Raw genomic sequence first — 15,098 nt, 5'->3', positions numbered from 1 at the left:
AATTTATAAAAATACTTTTTATAATATCTATATCACTATGTTAGAAACTTTAATATGTATTATTCCCAAAATTAAAAATTGATATATTTGTGACATAGCTAAATATTAGACGACTCCCGGATATTAAATATTAAATAAAAATATAATTATAAATTTCAATTTTAATTTTTAAACACTTTATTTTTATATAAATTAATATAATTAACGCTTAGTTATATGATACATGATAAGCTTAAAAATTGTGACGGTATATTCAATATAATTATCTTCTTCAATTTTCATTAGTTGTGTACAAACTCAAAATTCAAAAAATGCTATGATACATGGAATGTAGTTATTGCATTACCATTCATAATTTAATATAATTGTCAGTCATTGATTACGCCCAATTTTAGGATTTTTAGGACATGTGATTGGTCTAAAATAAATATGGAATATGATAGGACACGTCAAAATTTAAAATAGGTGTTTTTTGTCGTGTTTTTTTTTTTGAAATATGTGGCATTGATGATTTGGCACTGTTCAGGATTTATAATATAATTTGGGTTCGATTTTGGTATTTGTGAAACCCGTTTCGACCGACTCATTGATTACGCACAATTTTAGGAATCTTAGGACATCTAATTGGTCTAAAAGAATATTATATGACATGGCAAAATTTAAAATAGATGCCATTGACTTGGACTTTTTTTTTGAAATATGTGACATTGAGGATTTGACATTGTTTAGGATTTATAATATAGTTTGGATTCGATTTTGGAATTTGCGAAACCTGTTTCGATCGACCCGATTGCTGTCTTTAAGTAATAGTACATATCTACTATGATTAAGTTGACCTACATAAAATGCTTACATACTAATTAATGACGTGATATTTTTATAAAAATACTTTTTATAATACTTATATCACTATGTTAGAAAATGTAATATATATTATTCCGAAAATTAAAAAGCAACATATTTGTAACATAGCTAAATTTTAGACGACTTCCGGATATTAAATATTAAATAAAAATATAATTATAAATTTCAATTTTTAGGCACTTCATTTATTTATATATAAGTTAATATAATTAAAGCGTAGTTATATGATACATGATAAGCTTAACAATTGTGGCAGTATATTCAATATAATTATCTTTTTCAATTTTAATTAGTTCCGTACAAATTTAACATTCAAAAAATGCTATGATTATGGAATGTAGTTATTGCATTACCATTCAAAATTTAATATAATTGTCAGTCATTGATTACGCTCAATTTTGGGAATTCAAAGATATATGATTGATTATTCTGATACGCTTAAATAAATAAGGGAAATTATAATGACATGGCAAAATCTAAAATAGATGCCATTGACTTGGACTTTTTTTTTTGAAATATGTGACATTGAGGATTTGACATTGTTTAGGATTTATAATATAGTTTGGATTCGATTTTGGAATTTGCGAAACCTGTTTCGATCGACCCGATTGCTGTCTTTAAGTAATAGTACATATCTACTATGATTAAGTTGACCTACATAAAATGCTTACATACTAATTAATGACGTGATATTTTTATAAAAATACTTTTTATAATACTTATATCACTATGTTAGAAAATGTAATATATATTATTCCGAAAATTAAAAAGCAACATATTTGTAACATAGCTAAATTTTAGACGACTCCCGGATATTAAATATTAAATAAAAATATAATTATAAATTTCAATTTTAATTTTTAAACACTTTATTTTTATATAAATTAATATAATTAACGCTTAGTTATATGATACATGATAAGCTTAAAAATTGTGACGGTATATTCAATATAATTATCTTCTTCAATTTTCATTAGTTGTGTACAAACTCAAAATTCAAAAAATGCTATGATACATGGAATGTAGTTATTGCATTACCATTCATAATTTAATATAATTGTCAGTCATTGATTACGCCCAATTTTAGGATTTTTAGGACATGTGATTGGTCTAAAATAAATATGGAATATGATATGACACGTCAAAATTTAAAATAGGTGTTTTTTGTCGTGGATTTTTTTTTGAAATATGTGGCATTGATGATTTGGCACTGTTCAGGATTTATAATATAATTTGGGTTCGATTTTGGTATTTGTGAAACCCGTTTCGACCGACTCATTGATTACGCACAATTTTAGGAATCTTAGGACATCTAATTGGTCTAAAAGAATATTATATGACATGGCAAAATTTAAAATAGATGCCATTGACTTGGACTTTTTTTTTGAAATATGTGACATTGAGGATTTGACATTGTTTAGGATTTATAATATAGTTTGGATTCGATTTTGGAATTTGCGAAACCTGTTTCGATCGACCCGATTGCTGTCTTTAAGTAATAGTACATATCTACTATGATTAAGTTGACCTACATAAAATGCTTACATACTAATTAATGACGTGATATTTTTATAAAAATACTTTTTATAATACTTATATCACTATGTTAGAAAATGTAATATATATTATTCCGAAAATTAAAAAGCAACATATTTGTAACATAGCTAAATTTTAGACGACTTCCGGATATTAAATATTAAATAAAAATATAATTATAAATTTCAATTTTTAAGCACTTCATTTATTTATATATAAGTTAATATAATTAAAGCGTAGTTATATGATACATGATAAGCTTAACAATTGTGGCAGTATATTCAATATAATTATCTTTTTCAATTTTAATTAGTTCCGTACAAATTTAACATTCAAAAAATGCTATGATTATGGAATGTAGTTATTGCATTACCATTCAAAATTTAATATAATTGTCAGTCATTGATTACGCTCAATTTTGGGAATTCAAAGATATATGATTGATTATTCTGATACGCTTAAATAAATAAGGGAAATTATAATGACATGGCAAAATCTAAAATATGTGGCATTGAGGTGGACTTTTTTTGAAATATGTGGCATTGATGACGTGGCACTGTTCAGGATTTATAATATACATAGATAAAATTTAAACAAAAGATATACTCAACATAAACCGGGTAGTCGGGTACCTCATCCATGTATGAGTATGGCCCATGGCAGCTAAAGTCTTTGACTTCTACTTCACAGGAAACTAAAAACTGATCATAGTTCTGATTTCCTTCCCCACAGCCTGTTATTATCGTTTCTGGGTAAAACTTGTACAAATAAGCACTACCCCACTCTCACTATGAATACTAAATAGTCTATATTTATGGCTTTAATCTCCACTAGTAGTACAAATCTTGCACCAACTCTTTCTCGATCTCATCGTTGTCCCCATTTATCTACAACTTCTTGTGCTCCGTCTTCGTTTTCCATTCTTGTGTGCCAACCCTTTGTTTCTACCCCCATTTTAAGCAGACCCACCAAGAAAAAAGTTGAAAAAGCTGGGGCAATTATGTTTAGTGATAGTCCCTTAGCTGCAGATTTGTGTGCCACGGCGATTTCAGGGGTGGTTGCTGTTTCTGTTCTTAAGCTATGGGAAGAGACTGCGAAGCGAGGCGTTTTTGATCAGGTAATGCATGGTGTTTGATTTATGTTTGGCTTGTCGAATTGAGGAAAATGTACGTGGAGGTTTGTTGGGTAACTGGGATTTTTTTTCGTGATTGACCTTGTTGTATTATGGAATTTGGAGATGGGAATTTACTTGGTTAGGTTTTGTGATTTGTTTTAATACTGTAGAATTAGGTGATGCAATGTTTGACCAACTTAGTTTCGAATAGAGGTTAAGACAATTGGGATAGTATGAAGCTTTATACACGATTTCAAGTGAAGGGCTAATTGTTAGGAAACTTAGCTACATTGATTTTGGTAAATGGTGATTGAACCTGTATAAAGATTAGGTCTAGTGTTTTAGGGCATGCTCAAAACAACTTACGCTCCCAAATTGTAACAGGGTTGTCGATGAATTACTTATGACTTCAAACTTACTTATATAAGTTGACTTTTATGTAAGTGGATTTGAGCAACCTTCTCTTGGGCATTTCTCAGTTTGTCATAATTATTCTTGATTTTACATCACGCAACCATCAGTACCGTTTTGTATTATAACATGTACATCGTCTTTGAACAAATGATAACCTTCGACTTTTAACTTATAGATTATTAATTTAATTGTAGCGACTACTAGATCTGATTTAAGGTAAGCCATGCGTGCCCAAATACAGATTCAAAATCTATGTGGTTCACTGAATCACGAAGCTAACACTTATCAACTGAAAATAGTTTTATTATCTAGAAATAAGTTGGTTTGTATTAAGATCCTTAGTTTAATTCTATTAAAGGCAACTATGACATTCCTGAGGAAGTTCCGGTGACAGTTTGTGATAGAAAGTGATGTACGAAATGTGCTGTGAGGACAAGCTGAAAGTGTAATTTATAAAAATTCGAAGTTCGACATATAAAAGGGTAATATCACCTCTTTTTAATTAAGTTTGAAACCAATGCGGATATTGTGTAACAAAATTAAAATTAGTTTTTTTATGCAGGAAATTGGCTGATTTAGTTATATTACTGGTTGAATCTTTTGCTTGTAAACTTGTGCTCCACCTCTCTAATTTATTTATTTTGTTCAATGCCTCAACGAAAACAGTCGTTCTTAGAATTGTGTATGATCTTACAATTTTTTTTATGTATATGAAGCTGCTCACTTTGATGATACAATGGACTGTGCTCTACATAAACATACTCACAAAAGAGAATTAGAGATTTCAAAGTCTGATTTATGATTTTTTTATTTTTTGAAATTTGAGATTTTTTTGGTATCTCATTTTGGGGTTCTGATTTGAAGTTGGGTTCTGTGACTGGTGGTTGCATGCCATATGCTAATTGCTGGTTGCTTGTGGTGGATTTGTTGAGTAGCTGGAGTTTAGGTTTTAAAGGTTAAAAAGGTTGATCTTAGGAAAGAAGACAGGAAACTCGGTTGGTTCCTTATCATTTAGGATGGAGAAAGAATACGAAAAGAAGCAATGATTATGATTTAGACGCTGCACAAATTCATCGGAAAAAGTTTTACATCTGATTTTTGTGATATGTGTCTCTTGAAGGACCAAATAGATGCAGTTACAAAATTGGTCATTTACAACTAAACTAGTGTGAAGTTTGTGATTATCTCCCTTTTGTTTTCAGAAACTAAATAGGAAGCTGGTGCATATAAGCATTGGGTTAGTGTTCATGCTCTGCTGGCCACTGTTTAGGTATGTTGCACGACTACACATGGTAGATTGCAGTGTATTACTTGTCGGTGAAGTGATAGAGCTAGTAATGTTTTTTACAGTTCCGGTCATCAAGGAGCACTATTTGCAGCTCTTATTCCTGGGTTGAATATCATTAAAATGCTTCTTATGGGACTTGGTATATTGAAAGATGAGGCCACGGTCAAATCGATGAGCAGATTTGGAGACTACAGGTAAATTTGCTTCAGATGAAGTATGCCATCACTATAGTTGTATATATTTTTTAAAATGTACCTTAAAAGTAAATAATAAAAAAAAACTGGTTGAGCTTAATATAAACTATTGACAAAAAAGATAAACTAATAATAAAATGGACCGCAACTAAGTTATATATTTTTTATATTTTTGTTTGAGGCCGTATAATTTTTAGATTGTAAGATTCTTATATTTAGAATCCTAAAATAATTTTTTAACCAACAATTTAATATATGTTGATGGAAATAATTTAAATATCTAATCGCTTATTTTATTTTTTTCCTTAAAAGTAAGAAGGAATAACAATTTGAAAGTCATGTAAAATATCATATATTATTAATTTCCATTTCCTTATCAATTTAATTATGATCTTAAAATACAAAAAGTAAGTATTTATATATTTTATATATATATATATATATATATATAGAGTCCTACTCCAATACAAACCAAATTAGCCTAAAAACTGAAAACCAGTTTCTGGTCAGTTTTTTATCACTATTTTTAACTACAGAAATCACTAATTTATACATAACATATCACTAATTTATATATAGCATATCTCGCGAATATAAATATATATATATACACATATATGTAACATATATGACCATCATCTTCACCCGAACCGTAATAATGGACCTCTTTCCATTATTACCAGACGTTTCTATGAGTCGCCACCATTGTCTACCATCACCAATAGTCACATACACTTTCCATTATAACTTACCAAAACTAACGACTACTTACCACCATCATACAACTTTTCATGCGGCTTCCTACCGCCAAGAACCTTCCTACGACTGAAATTGATCATATATTATCAATTATGAATAGATTAGGTAAGTAGATTATATCAATTATGATAATAAAAATCGCTGTTATATGCTGTATAAAAACAGTGATTACTGCAGTATAAATTAGTGATACTCGTAGTTATAAATAGTGGTAGTGAAACTAGTTTTTAGTTTGTATTTTAGAATTGGTTTGTATTTGATCACTTGCCTATATATATATATATATATATATATATATATATATATATATATATATATATATATATTGTTTGTGATTATACAAAACTGTAAAATTCATTTTGATTTTTCTAATGTACCTTTCTTTGAATTTATGTAATCATTAAAAATACCTGTAACTTAATTTATTAAAGGAAACTTGTATATATATGTGTAAAAACACTTTTTTACAAATTTGAAAATAGGTAAAAAGATTGTAATTTATTGAAAGAATCATAAAAGAATTTTTGGTTAGACGTTTTTTAAGGATTGTTTTGTACTTTATTGGAAAAGATATAATAACATATATTTCATATGAATAATGTAGCTCTGTACAGTTTCTCATGGCAAAAAATTTGAATATAGTAGTGACCCATGAGGCTTAAGCGGGTCTTTACTTAAGTTATTAGTATCCATTTTGTCTCAAATACATGTATATGTTATTATATAAATAAATTAATAGTAAAACTTCCCTGTTAAATCACATGTTACATCTGATTTATCAAATAAATTTGTGTTATATAAATAAATTAATAGATAAAGTCCTATGCCAGATTATATGATTTTGTCTCAAATATGTATATGTTAAATCAATATAGTAACTGCATCCCATGTTAAAAAAAGTCCTAAAAGAATGCGACTTTTCCAACAGAATTCCATTACTAATAATATAATCTGTACCATAATAATTTTAAAAATATAATTAATAACTAATAGCCTGATAATTATAAACGTCCCTGTACCGGAAAAAAGATTTAAAGTTCTGAGTTCCTATCCACAATCTTAGCAAGTAATAATATTAATTTTAAATAGATACATTGTTCCATGACTTTAAACTTTCAGTTACCTTAGTGCTTTATCAATTTTTGGAATTTCTGTCCTACAGTTTTAGGCGGGATCAGGAGATCTCTGTCCGTTTCTTTACCAAAAACTATGTAAAGCATTATTCTTGTTATGTTTATATCCAATGGGGAGGTGGAAGGGATCAAATTGTAAAAAGTGAGGATCAAAATTTTGATAAAGCTCCTCCCACTAATCACACTAGTATTTCTTGAAATTTGGGTTGTTTTATTTGACAAATAAATCTTGATTGATACTAGTCTCATTGAATTTATGCAGAAAACATTCTGTCTTATGATATTTAAAATTTATCATGAACATGCTTCTAATCATTCTCACTTTACTGGTGCACCAGGGAACTTCTAAAGGGACCGCTATACTATGCTGCGACAATTACTTTAGCTTGTGCTGTTTATTGGAGAGGTTCCCCTATCGCAATTGCAGCGATTTGCAACCTCTGCGCTGGAGATGGTGCGGATCATATATACATATAGTTGTGATGGAATTCTTAGTCAACGTGCATGTTAAATTTGAGATAAAACATTATTTTGAACAATGTTATTACCGAACTGAGTATTATAAAATTGTGTCGTGTCTTGTAACTGATTCAATCATCCTTGTCATCTGGATTCAGGATTAGCTGACATCATTGGAAGGAGGTTTGGAAGCCAAAAGCTCCCACACAACAGCAATAAATCTCTTGCTGGTAGTGTTGCAATGCTAATCGGGGGTTTCATCGCATCTGTTGGGTAACTTTGCATTGCCTTTAATGGTTATATTCAAAAGGTTGATAATATATATCATCTGTTGCGTATTTATGAAGTCTGTTTGCAGGTATATGCATTATTTCTCCTCGTTTGGATACCTTGAGGAAACTTGGGGAATGGTTTTAGGTTTCTTGGTAGTTTCTCTTGCGGCGACACTGGTGGAATCCCACCCTTTAAGCACTGTGCTGGATGATAACCTAACAGTTCCCATGGCCACTTTATTGGTGGGAAGTTTCGTTTTGTAGCATTGTATCATTGATTCACTGTATCCCTTGTATGAATATGACATGTGCCACTTTCTTATGAACAAAATTCCCCCTTTCCTCTCTTCAACTATTATATTTTTAATATTTTCTAAGCAGTGTCCGACATTTACTTTGATCGTATTCATACTTGGTTTAAGCCCCACTGGTTCACACCCTTGGCTTGGATGATCACTGACATAGACATAGACAGGATACATGCATCATGCATCGAGCATTTTGGCCGTGTTGGAAAATCAGAGGTTTGGGGTAAAATCAGAGATTTGACCATTTCAATTCAATCCGCTAATGTTAGTGTATGATAGTTAGCCGATTGAAATAGAGGTTTGGATTGAAAAAGCTAATTTTCAAAAAGTTACTCTAGAGAGTTTTCTAGGTTAGAGGTTTTGGTATGTGTCATAAAAAGCTAATCATACAGTTTTTTTTTTTGACTTGAAGGGCTGGGAAGACCAACCCAAGGAAACTAACAGAAACCAACATCACTCCTCAAGATCGAGGATAACACTGCAGGGGGATTAGAAACCCAGTCCAGAGGAAGACAATTATGAAAAGCTTTCTTAGCAATCTAGTGAGCTGCACGGTTACCGGAGCGAGCCACAAAAGAGAAGGATATACTTGAAACAGATGCCATAAATCTGATATCCTCTATAACAACAGCAGAGTCCCAAGGAGGCGCATTATCAGATTGTAAAAGATGAACAACAACCTTGCAATCAGATTCAACAATACTATGAGCAATACGTTGTTGAGTAATTATCATGTAGGCCTTACGAATCGCAAGAAGCTCAGACTGAAGAGAAGATATAACATTAACTTTACAACCCAAACCGTTAATAAGACTTCCATCAGAGTTTCTTCTCACAACACCAATAGATGCGGAGCCTCGCTTAAAAGTACCATCACAATTGAACTTCACCGATAAAACAGGGGGAGGGATCCACTGCGATGGATAATTGATGACAGAGCTTAGAGACTCTAAACATGAGGAATTTAACAAAGACAAAAATTCAGATTGAGCTTGAGAGGCTGATTTAATAATTAAGAGTGGGCAAACTAAATTATGCTCAAAAACAAATTTGTTTCTAGCTGTCCAGATTGACCATGCGACAAAAGCAAAGCCAGAAATAAGATATGAACTCTCTTTCTTAGAGGTTGTAGCAGCAATACGAGTATCTAACCATTGGAGCACACTGGACGTACCAGGCGAAGGAGGAATAAGGGTAAGCGAGCTTGAGAACCAAACTGCCCTCGTCCAGTCACACTCAAAAAGCATGTGCTTTACAGGTTCAATTCTATCATGACAAATTGGACAATTTGGGGATGGTGAGCAGTTCTTTTTGTAAAAATTTTCTTTTGTTGCTAAAGCATTGACACAAAGCTTGCACATAATTTTTTTTATTTAGGTTGAGCTTTAAGAGACCAAATAAGATTCCAAAATGATTTGATAGGCTTAGAAGAAGCTGAAGCTTGTTGAGAATCATGAGGCTGGAACAAATTCAAAGCAACACGATAGCTAGATTTAACTGTATAAGGTCCATTAGAAGTATAGTGCCAAACCAATCTGTCATTGGCATCTGACGACTAAGAGGGATATTATATATTTGAGCCATAACTTCCGGAGGAACATGATCTTGAAGCTTTCGAAGGCTTCATTTACCATTAGAAATAAAATCAGAAACCAGAAAAGAAATAGCAAACAGACCTTTTGCTTCGTAAACAAAAAAATTTGAAGAACTCAGAATCCAAGGACTACCCCAAAAATTAATACCTTTTCCATTTCCTACTTGCCAGCGAACACCTTTAAGTAACACATCCCTGCCTTGTAACAAACTAGTCCAAATTCATGATGCTCGAGCCCCATTAACAGCTGTTAAAAAACTCCCAGCTGGAAAATAAATGCTCTTCAAAACACGCTCGCAGAAAGATGATGGATTAGTAGTAAGTCTCCAACCTTGTTTAGCTAACAAGGCCAAATTAAAAGCACGGAAGTCTCTAAACCCCATTCCACCTTCACATTTTGGCTTTGACAAAATATTCTAACACCTAGTGAATCGTCTTATTATTGGGATCTCCGCCCCACCAAACCTTTGAATAGCAGATAGAAGCTTATTGATCAACTTTTACGGAGAAGAAAACAACCCATAGCATAAGATGGAATAGCTTGAACAACAGCTTTAATTAATATCTCCCGACCAGCATGGGATAAGAGTTTAAGTTTCCATCCTTGCATTTTCTTGAGAACATTTTCCAGAATGTAATTAAAAGTTTCATACTTAGTATTTCCAAAAGTAGCAGGGAGACCTAAATACTTACCTTTAAAAGCTGATTCAGAGATCTTCAAAATGTCAACAATTCTTTTTTTTTATATCAGACTTATTAGAGTTGATTTGCTGACCAGAAGCATTACTGTACTCCTCCAAAAGATTGAAAATATTTGCAGCCACACGCTCATCAGCATGTAAAAAGAGCAGTGAATCATCAGCAAAAAAGATATGGAAGACTATAGGACAATTTCTAGCCATCTTTAAACCTCTGATTAAACCCTCCTGACTGGCATGAGAAATGGAACGAGATAAAACATTAGCTACCAAAAGGAAAAGATAGATAGATAATGGATCACCCAGTCTTAAACCTTTTTGAGGATTTATAGAGCAAAATTACTCATCATTGACCAGCAACTGAAGAATGGTAGTTGAGATACATTGATAAATCCAAGATTGCCACCTGGAGCAGAAACCCATTTTATTTATCACTGTTAGCAGAAAATCCCACTCAACACGATCAAAAGCCTTGTTAAGATCTAGCTTTATTGTCATCTTAGCAACTGATCCCTTTTTCTTGTGACTAATATGATGAAAACACTCATGAGCAACCATAATACAATCTTGAATAAGTCTTCCAGGAATAAAGGCATATTTCTGAGGAGAGATATAATTTTTCACGAGAGCTTTCAGACGGTTTGCCAAAACTTTAGATATGATTACCAAATAATTTTACCAAAAATTGATAATTGAATCCGCGGGTCAAAATATCTATTTCAATCATTTAGTTAAAATATATAATTCAATTCGCAAATAGCTAACTTCTAATTCCCAAAGAGGGCCACATCATCAGACAACATATCCAACATACCCGTACCTTCTTCGATACTTTTTTAGCTGAAATTATCGAAATTTCTAGCCAAAATTATACATTATCATTCATACGTGGAGTCTAATAGTTTTTAGCTAAAATTATCAATAACAATAACATGTACTCTACCATTTGACATCAATGCATCAAATCTAAAATTGTATCCTGGTAAAAATTTCAAATCCATAATTGCAAAAGATGTAGACTTACTGGACCATATATTTGTCATTCGGGCAATAAAATATGAATATTCAATATTTTTTAACTGGGTTAATAGGTAAAAAAATCACTGAAATCATGGCCAACTTGCAATTGGGTCACTGAACTCAAAAAGCTTGCAAATGGATCACACAATTAGATTTAACTTGAAGTCAACTCACTGAACCAATAAAAACTTGCATTCAGGTCACTGCGCCGTTAAGTATCAGTTGACTCTAACGGAATCCGTTAAAAAAATTGAAAAACTTTGAAAAAAATATAAAATTTCGATTTTTAAAAAAAATCTAAAAAGTTGGAAAAACTTTAAAAAATCTGAAAACTTGAAAAACCTCTGGAAATTTGGGGAAAAAATCTGATTTTTTTTTTAATTTCAAAAATTAAGGTATAGTTTTTGAATTTCCAGATTTTTCGATTTCTTAAGTTTTTTCAAAATTTTTAGATTTTTGTCGAAGGTTTTACATTTTTTTAATATTTTTTAAAGTTTTTTCAAAATTTTCAGATTTTTATAAGTTTTCCGAATTTTTTAAAAAAAAATCAAAGTTTTATATTTTTTTCAAAGTTTTTTATTTCTAATTTTTTTTAACGGATTCCGTTAAAGTCAATCGATACTTAACGGAGTAGTGACCTAAATGCAAGTTTTTATTAGTTCACTGAGTTGATGCAAGTTAAATCTAGTTATGTAATCCATTTGCAAGTTTTTTGAGTTCAGTGACCCAATTGCAAATTGGCCGTGAGTTTATTGATCTTTTCGCCTATTAAGTATTAACCATTTTTTAAATTATTAAAATATAAATTATATTTTTTAATATTTATCAGTAATAAAATTGGTACTCACCCAGTCAGGCAGTCACCCAGTAAAAAAAGCCTGGTAGAGTGGTGGTAAACTGGTAATGTGTTATCAGCGCATAAACAGTTATATCTTCCTCCCCTCTTCTGCAATTTCATAGATTCATCATCACTTCACTGGGTTAGGTGCCAATCTTTCACTCGAAACGACGCCGTTTGCTATTCATTTAATTGGAGTGGTAAGGTTTCTGTTGCCAGCAATAAATTAACTAGTATTATGATCTCAGATTTGATTCATAATTCTATACATACATCATATATGTGTATGTGTGTGTATATATATGATGTATTTAGCAGACAATTATTGTTCGGCGATTGCTCAATCTTGATCCACTCGCTTCACTATGATACTTATGGAGGCATATTGTATATATCATTTTTAATTTCATTCGCACCGCTAATTAATTTATTTATCGTGATTAAAAATACAGAGAATCGGAAATAATTATTTGATTTGATGAGGTTATTTGTTTATCAAATATTCATTTATCGAGTTTGCAGTGTACTTTTTATATAATTTTATGTGTTTTTTTTGTAGTTACTGACATTTAGCTTTTGCTGTAGAGCTTTCAGCCTGCGGATTAAGATATAAAATCATACATTTCATAACAATGTCCGCACTTAACCAGGATAATTTGTCTTCTAATTCTCAGGTATATACGTAATTTTTCGTATTTCCATGTTTTTTCGGCAACTAATAGTATGTTATGACTCATATTTTGCTGCAAGTTAGTTATTGGAGAGACTCTAGTGTGTTGTTTCATGTTTGTGTCTCTTGATTTTGATTGCTGACTTCTGAGCATTATTGCAAACTTTCAAGTAGAATCAGTATATAGTCTTTTTTTTAAGGGCGTAGTGGGACTCCTGTTTCTAACTTTTGATTATAAATGTAGATTTATTTGGCTACTAATGTACTAATATATCTCTTCTGTACCTCGGAATTTAGATTTCTAATGCATATTGGATGCTTGATATATTGATAATGTCTTGTCATGCCCAAACGAACGAATTTGCTGGTCGGACTAGGCTCTTGCATAAATTTCAGATATTATCTTTATTGCCTCTGGATGTCTATTGATTAGAGTATTTTGCATAGAGAGGTGTTCCAGCTTAATGTGCCACATATGCTCTGTGTCAAGTGGAATATTTCCAGATGAAAATGGTTTTTGTGTTGGTTTTAAGAAGTATGGATTGTGTACTTGTGGTTGTTGCTCGGATTTATGGAGTGTATAGTGCACGCAATTTTCTTTATTATGACCAATCTGATTTTTAGTTAGTACCCTTGTCTATGTTTACAGTTCTATAAACCAGGTTGTGAATCATCAACTTTACAAGTTTTGTACAGCTAATTACCAAACTTTTGCTGTCATAATTCACCTTTTTTCTTAATGCTAATACAACTCTTTTGCTATTTTTGTTATTGTGAGCTGTCTTGCAGCTTGCATCTACATTTTTTGAGGAACTTCTTGACTCAGTTATTGTTGATGTTGCATCTGAGAGTCATCGGATAGCAAGGTTAAGACTTGACCGGAATTTAGATGAAGAGGAAGAAGAACTGAGGCTTTCAGCAGAAGCGAGGGCAAAAGCAACTGATCCAAGCAATAGTTGTGAAGCAAATAGCAAATATGTGGTTGACATTTTTGGTCAAACCCATCCTTCTGTTGCAAATGAAATATTTGATTGTATGAATTGTGGTCGGTCAATTATGGCTGGAAGGTTTGCTCCTCATCTGGAGAAGTGCATGGGGAAGGTGAACATCTGTCCTTGTAGTAGATTAAACTACTTATCAGTTATCACCGTTGATGTTTTTGGTTTGTCACTTTAATTTTTTATTGACCAACTTTTTCATATGGATAGATCATATTCTGCTGTCCAGCTATAATTTGTGATATCAATTTTGCATTTTCCCACTCGATCACAGGGAAGAAAAGCTCGCCCCAAGTCTACAAGAAGTACCACAGCTGCTCAGAATCGTCAGACAAGAAGCAATCAAGGTTCCACGAGCTCCTCTTATTCGAATACAGCCAGCTTAAACAGATTATCAAATGGAAGTCCTAATGTTGGAGGTAACGAGTTTTCAAATGGCATAGCAGAAGGGCTTTGAAGAAGGTTCTGAAGAATAGCAAGCTGAAGTATTCCTGCATAACATCTTTTTTAACTTTTGTGGTACTTTCTTCTCACCGAGGAAAAATATTACATGTACTATTCTTGATTTTGATGGAGTAACTGATCACATATAGAGCTAACATATACTGAATCTGAGCATGATACAAGTAACTATGTATGCACAAATATCTGGTGAACATGACTTCCTCTAAGTTTAAATAATCTTTTCCAGTTGTTTTTTTTATGGAAGAAAACCCTGAATATGGAGCCAGGAAATGCAGTCATCAAGGAAGTTAAGAATGGAGATCCTTTTAAACCCTCAGGTCATATACAAAGAAATTGGCTGTACTTTTGTACATCTAAAACTCATCCTCTTTTGATAATTATGCTATCAAAATCTAACTTCTTTAAACAAGTTAGCTCTTCTGAATATCCTAGTCCATGCAAGGGAAAACACTTGGAAGATGACTCAGATATGAC

At 31.8% G+C, this 15,098-nt stretch overlaps 3 protein-coding genes across 6 annotated transcripts; 2 read left to right on the top strand and 1 right to left on the bottom strand.

Moving 5' to 3' along the window:
* The first annotated feature begins 3,091 nt into the window (after window positions 1-3,091).
* LOC108215602 (probable phytol kinase 3, chloroplastic) lies at window positions 3,092-8,385 on the top strand. The gene is made up of 6 exons (XM_017388111.2): window positions 3,092-3,517; window positions 5,131-5,198; window positions 5,279-5,410; window positions 7,641-7,756; window positions 7,920-8,034; window positions 8,120-8,385. The coding sequence occupies exons 1-6, from the start codon at window positions 3,215-3,217 to the stop codon at window positions 8,295-8,297; spliced, it is 912 nt and encodes a 303-aa protein (XP_017243600.1). The 5' UTR covers window positions 3,092-3,214; the 3' UTR covers window positions 8,298-8,385.
* A 495-nt stretch (window positions 8,386-8,880) lies between these two features.
* Window positions 8,881-9,702, bottom strand: LOC108215603 (uncharacterized). The gene has a single exon (XM_064092129.1). The coding sequence runs from the start codon at window positions 9,700-9,702 to the stop codon at window positions 8,881-8,883; it is 822 nt and encodes a 273-aa protein (XP_063948199.1).
* A 2,813-nt stretch (window positions 9,703-12,515) lies between these two features.
* LOC108216677 (SAGA-associated factor 11) lies at window positions 12,516-14,817 on the top strand. Of its 4 annotated transcripts, none has more exons than XM_017389505.2 (4): window positions 12,516-12,691; window positions 13,086-13,165; window positions 13,951-14,262; window positions 14,434-14,817. In XM_017389505.2, exons 2-4 carry the CDS (start codon window positions 13,124-13,126, stop codon window positions 14,614-14,616), a joined length of 537 nt encoding a protein of 178 aa, XP_017244994.1. In that variant the 5' UTR covers window positions 12,516-12,691; window positions 13,086-13,123; the 3' UTR covers window positions 14,617-14,817. The 4 variants fall into 4 exon arrangements, with proteins under 4 accessions (XP_017244994.1, XP_063948819.1, XP_063948818.1 ...); XM_064092749.1 differs by having other exon boundaries at window positions 12,516-12,696; XM_064092748.1 differs by having other exon boundaries at window positions 12,516-12,696; window positions 13,077-13,165; window positions 14,434-14,765.
* The last annotated feature ends 281 nt before the right edge of the window (window positions 14,818-15,098 follow it).

Source organism: Daucus carota, chromosome 4 (genome assembly GCF_001625215.2).
Source record: "Daucus carota subsp. sativus chromosome 4, DH1 v3.0, whole genome shotgun sequence".
Lineage (NCBI taxonomy): Eukaryota > Viridiplantae > Streptophyta > Magnoliopsida > Apiales > Apiaceae > Daucus > Daucus carota.
The sequence above is the reverse complement of the archived record's forward strand: the minus strand, read 5'-3'. Positions and strand labels throughout refer to the sequence as shown.

Bases quoted from the DNA above. Each gene is read 5' to 3' on its own strand.
- LOC108215603 (XM_064092129.1), bottom strand. From the start codon at position 9,702: ATGTGCAAGCTTTGTGTCAATGCTTTAGCAACAAAAGAAAATTTTTAC.
- LOC108215602 (XM_017388111.2), top strand. From the start codon at position 3,215: ATGGCTTTAATCTCCACTAGTAGTACAAATCTTGCACCAACTCTTTCT. The intron at 5,411-7,640 runs GTAAATTTGCTT...CTGGTGCACCAG, and splicing joins AGCAGATTTGGAGACTACAG to GGAACTTCTAAAGGGACCGC. The intron at 8,035-8,119 runs GTAACTTTGCAT...GTCTGTTTGCAG, and splicing joins GGTTTCATCGCATCTGTTGG to GTATATGCATTATTTCTCCT.
- LOC108216677 (XM_017389505.2), top strand. From the start codon at position 13,124: ATGTCCGCACTTAACCAGGATAATTTGTCTTCTAATTCTCAG. The intron at 13,166-13,950 runs GTATATACGTAA...GCTGTCTTGCAG, and splicing joins ATTTGTCTTCTAATTCTCAG to CTTGCATCTACATTTTTTGA. The intron at 14,263-14,433 runs GTGAACATCTGT...ACTCGATCACAG, and splicing joins TGGAGAAGTGCATGGGGAAG to GGAAGAAAAGCTCGCCCCAA.